This window comes from Diabrotica undecimpunctata, chromosome 2, assembly GCF_040954645.1.
Source record: "Diabrotica undecimpunctata isolate CICGRU chromosome 2, icDiaUnde3, whole genome shotgun sequence".
Taxonomy (NCBI): domain Eukaryota; kingdom Metazoa; phylum Arthropoda; class Insecta; order Coleoptera; family Chrysomelidae; genus Diabrotica; species Diabrotica undecimpunctata.
In genome coordinates, this window is record NC_092804.1 from 105133028 (window position 1) to 105138457 (window position 5430).

Genomic DNA, 5430 nt, shown 5'->3' on the forward strand with positions numbered 1-5430 from the left:
TCGTTTTCGTTCACGGCCGCCAAAGCAGGTGGCGCCTTTGTAAGCTAACTACTGTTGTAGTGAAGTTTTGGGAGACATTCGTTGGACTTTCCGAGTTTGAATTTGTATCAGCCCAAGTGTTTGATGAGGCTGGGATAGGCTGAAATGATCATAACACTTTATTATTGATACCGATTCGAGCACAGGAAGTTTAACGAATTTGTCCTCCTAGGCCATATATTTGGCCATTTAATTTAATAAAGCGATAGCGGCTTTTGATTTTGTCTTTTACACACACACACATATATATATATATATATATATATATATATATATATATATATATATATATATATATATATATATATATATATACAGTGTGGCGCACCGAAAACGAAACAGAGGCATTTACTGGCAGATGATTCCTTTTTTGAAAAAACGCTCGGACCCGTCGATTTTGTTTTCGAGGGGGACACAAAATTGGCATAAAATCACTTTAACATTTGCAGCCCCTTAAGCGGGGGTGGCATCATCCCTAAAATCTTAAATGAAAAGGGGGGTCGATTATTTGAAAGGTCTTTCAACTCCCTTTATAATGATGTAAAATTCATGTATTCAATTCAGTAGTTTTGGAGATTTATTGATTTAAAGTTTAAAGTAGACTTTAATAGGTACATCAAATTAGTTTGTACTTCTTTCAGAAGAAATTTGAGTAAAAGCATTTTCTTGATAAGCAAATGCTTTTATTTACTACGCCCATGGTTTATTAATAATAAAAATAGCAATTGAAGTGTCCTTTGTGACAAAAAAAGTTGTTTCTTGAAGAAATAAGTAGAGAATGCTGTACAAAAAGGGTGTACATATGTGAAATTATGAATATAATTTCAGTTAAAGAGGACTGTATTACATAGGGCTGGTTCAAATAAATTAGGATATGTGGTAAAAGGTTATACAGATTATAGCAAATTAAGTTTATATAAAGTCTTACCAATTCTTCTGCTGCACATACACACACTCGCGGTATTTAGAGGCTTTCAGTCGCGGTTGTTCTTCATACGGGGAAACTGTCCGGTTACCGGTTTCTGAAGACGTGTTTCGGGGTACTAACACTTAGATCACACGAGATATAGCACATTTGCGTCTGTACACGATTTAAAATAGTACTTGCGGTATTTTTCGCGTAACTATAAGCGAGAGAGATAATTAGAGTAGAGAAAAAGCGTGGTAAGTCTGTACCAAGCGATAGGTAGCGATTGATAGAGAGATAATACGTCTGCCTAGTAGGACTCAGCAGACGAAAGAGAGGACGACTGTCTCTAGCAACAGTCAGCAGTCAAGGGAGAGTGTCTGTTATCATCGAGAGACAACAGGCAAGAGAGTGTGACTTTCTTTGCTATCTTACAACTGTCTGTATTTCTAATGGAGTGGGGTTAAAATGTGAGTAGGAAGGGTTGGAGAACGGGAAATAATTGTAAAATTGTGGTAGAATGGTAGCTAGTAATACAGCGAAAAAATGACATGATTTTTCGCATGTGAAAAAATTGAACATACTGGGGGCGGGCGAGAAGAGTTACGCCACTGGGATAGGGTATCAAATAGTTACTTCGAGAACGAGGGTAAACCGGTATACATTGGGGACATTGTTGTAAAAACTAAGATAACTAAGAACTATTTAAAATCTAGAGAAACTAAAGTCTAGAGAAACTATATAGATATTTGGCTGAAAGCGCCACTATTGGTTAAAGGGTAACCTAGCTTTCTTTATTAACCTAAAGTATTCGCCATTAGGTGTGGATACCCTAACAGTTCGAACAAGAGAGTCTTTACCTGGGAGCACTTCGATAATCTTTGCCAGAGGCCAGAGGAGTGGGGGAGTCTCTTCATCTTTAATTAGTACAACATCACCTATCTTTAAAGGATCAGTAGCGATGTTCCACTTACTCCTACTTTGGGTCATATGCAAATATTCCACCGACCACCTTTTCCAAAAGGTTTGATGAATTTTCGAGATATGCTGAAAGAGGGAAAGACGGTTCTGTGGTATTTCTGAGAGATCTGGTTCTGGTGGACTTGTGAGACTTTTTCCTACAAGGAAGTGTCCGGGCGTTAAGACTGAGAGATCGTTTGGATCATTTGAGAGCTGAGTGATATGTCTTGAGTTTAAAATGGCTTCGATTTGACAAATTATTGTATAAAAAACTTCAAAGGTAAAACGAAGATTTCCTACAAGACGATAAAGATGGTATTTGGCACCTTTAATCCCTACCTCATGCAACCCAAATTGAGAAGGGTTACGAGGCACTCCAAATTTAAAACGAATAGAGTTTTCAGAGCAGAAATTAGTAATCCTCTGCGAGAAGTTCTTACTTTTAAAGAGTTCGTTTAACTCAAGAAGCTGATTGCGGGCACCATAGAAATTAGTAGCATTGTCTGACCATATAATCTCGGGAGCACTCCGCCTTGCAATAAATCTTTTAAGGGTGAGAATAAAAGCATCAGCTGTTAAGCCGGTGACAAGTTCGATATGAACACATTTGGTGGTCATACATATGAAGAAGGCTATGTATGCTTTGTATAATGGAGCCTTTCTAAGATGAGAGGATCGGATCATGAAAAAACCTCCGTAATCTACTGAGACCTTTTGGAAAGGTCTTGTCGAGAGAACACGATCGGGATGGAGATCTGCCATAAGTTGTGTTGACTTGGGTGTCATGAAACGGAAACATTTCACACAGTCGTGTATTATCTTCTTTGTTTGTCTTAGTCCAGAGATAGGACAATATTTCGAACGAAAATTTGACAACGTGGTCAAGGCACCTGCATGTCCCAATTTAACATGCATTTGTTTTATCATTAATTTGACAACTGAATGATTAGATGGTAGTAGCAAGGGATGTTTCTGTTCGAAAGAGATAGGGGCAAATTCTAATCTACCACCTACATGAAGAAGTCCAGTTTTCTCAGAGAGGAAGGGGTTTAGTGCCCTGATAGTTTTATCAGAGATTATTTTCCGATGTTTTAACTCATGAAATTCTTTAGGAAAGGCCTGTGATTGTATGTACTTAACAATCACAGTGGTGGAGGAGCTTATTTCACAAACCTGCAGTGGTCCTAATTCTAAAGGTGAATTAGTATGTCTTTTTCTTAGATTTGAGAGAAAACGAAAAACATATGCCAGAGTTCTCTGAATTTTTGAAAATGACGAACATTTATTAAAAAGGGTTTCAAGCGTATTATTCACTTGAGATATGTCAGAGGTTGTGCTTAAAGTAACCTGAGTGTGTCTGAGTTCCAGTAAATCTCCCGTCCATTCTTTTATCCTGAATTGAGAGTAGTCTATTACACTGGAAACTAAAAAGGGGGGACCTTCGGTCCACAATTTTTTTAAAATTGACTGAGTGATATCTGAGGCTCTAGAGGGCAAATCTGCTACGTTTAAAGAGGAACTTACATGATGAAATAAAAAGGATTTACTTAATTCTTTGATTTGACTGACACGATGAAGTACAAATGGATTCCATGTAAATTTGGTTGTTAAAATCCATGTTAAAGCGATGAGGCTGTCTGAAAATATGTGAACTTCAGATATTGTGACGTTTTTTGAAAGAACCTCAAGTACCTTTCTAGTAAGAGTGACACCTAATAAGATACCAGACAATTCTAACCGAGGAATAGTTAGTTTATTTTTTAGTGGAGCTATTCTAGTTTTCGATGCTATGAGGCGAGACGTGACTGTGTTGTCACTATACACGACTCGAAGATAGACACAAGCAGCATAAATGTCCTGAGAGGCATCGGTGAAACAATGTAATTGCATATCCGATTTAGGCAGTGGAAGTGTCAGGCATCTGGGAAATGTAATTATTTTAGATATTGATTGGAATGTATCCAATAATGATTTCCAATCCGAGATCAATAGGTCATCCAGTATATCACTGTCCCAGTCTAAGGGCAATGACCAGATACGTTGTAAGAAAGATTTAGAGTGTACTCTAAAGGTTAAGAGTTTTCCTAAGGAGTTATACATTCGAGAAACATAGGTACATAATTTTCTTTTTGGTAAGGGAGGCGCCTCTTCACAAATAGGCAACTTAAAAGAAAAATCGTCTTGATAAGGTGAACTGTTAATACCTAGGACCTTAGAGAAGCTACTAACTAAGTCAAGATTGACTTCTGAAGTGAAGATCATATTATGCTCATTTGAAAAGGCACGAGAATTTAAATATATTTTATACAGTTGGAAACCGTGAATGTTCAGAAGCGAGCGTAGTTGAGAATAAAGTATGTGTAACCTTTCCAAGTTATTGGCGCTGGTCACGATATTGTCGATATTTGCATAATTTTTTATAGTATGAGAGGCTACTGAGTGTGTGATTTGGTTAGCAAAAGTTTGAACCTGATGGACAGTAAACAACGGAGTAGGGCACGTTACATTAACGTTCACCATATCAGGAGGCGGCAATGCAGACTGGGCCTCCAGTAACAGAATATTGTTGGGCACTGCAGGAGCTGTTGTTACTTGGCCCTCTACGAATGGTAGGGCCACGGTAACAGAAGAAAAGGCAGGTTCTACTGAATCTAATGAATTAGATTGTGAGGTGGTATGAGTAAGAACAGTTTGTATTAAGAGAAATTTGATGACATCCGTGTCAATACGAGGCTGTGAGAGGAGTATTTGATTTTCGTGTGTTAGTGGAGGAACAATGGATTTATTCCGAGAAGGGATAATTTTCAAAAAATTGACATGTACAGCACATTCACAAGGTGTTGCAATTAATAATAAATCAATAGTTTTTTGTGTAGGAATTTTATTGAAATGTAAGAAAGTGGGAGTGAGTATATTCTGAGCTTGAATAGAGAGTTTATTAACCTGTCGTATATTTAGAGCATTTAAAGTTTCATGTTGAGAGATATCTTGAATTTGTATACGAGTTTGGGGAGGTATATTAGCCAATTCCGCTTGCACACCGCAAGAAGGCGGTACTTGAGTTAAGTTTTCAATAACCAATGGAGACAAATTGACAGTTTTTAGAATAGGAGCAGAAACTAAAACATTTTGTGTATGTAAAACTTGACTTGAAACCAAGGTATTTGATTCTTGTAATATTTGTGGGGGAGAAATGTTAAGAAGCACGGGAGATGCAGATATTACAGTTTCAGTAATCATATTTTGTTCTGGAGTAGTTTGAAAAGTGACTGTTTGTGCTGGTAACACATTTTTTAAGAGAGACTGGCCTATTATATCTTGAGTACTAATGTTATCAGAAGTGTTTTTATAAGTCGGCTTTTGAAGCTCTTGCGTCTGAGCTTGAACAATTGCAGAACTAAACGAAGTACTTATAGTTATTTCTTTCATCTCTTTGAACTGATTGGAGAGGGAGTCAGAGTAAAATGTATTTTTAACTTCTTTTTGGCCATTTATATTCAAATCAGTACTTTTAACAATGTGTT

General features: G+C 37.2%; 1 protein-coding gene across 1 annotated transcript; it reads right to left on the reverse strand.

Moving 5' to 3' along the window:
- Positions 1 to 1711: 1711 nt before the first annotated feature.
- On the reverse strand, positions 1712 to 5146 carry LOC140433842 (uncharacterized). The gene has a single exon (XM_072521818.1). It carries the CDS (start codon positions 5144 to 5146, stop codon positions 1712 to 1714), a length of 3435 nt encoding a protein of 1144 aa, XP_072377919.1.
- Between the last annotated feature and the right edge of the window lie 284 nt (positions 5147 to 5430).

Coding starts and splice junctions, on each gene's coding strand:
- LOC140433842 (XM_072521818.1), bottom strand. CDS start 5,146: ATGATTACTGAAACTGTAATATCTGCATCTCCCGTGCTTCTTAACATT.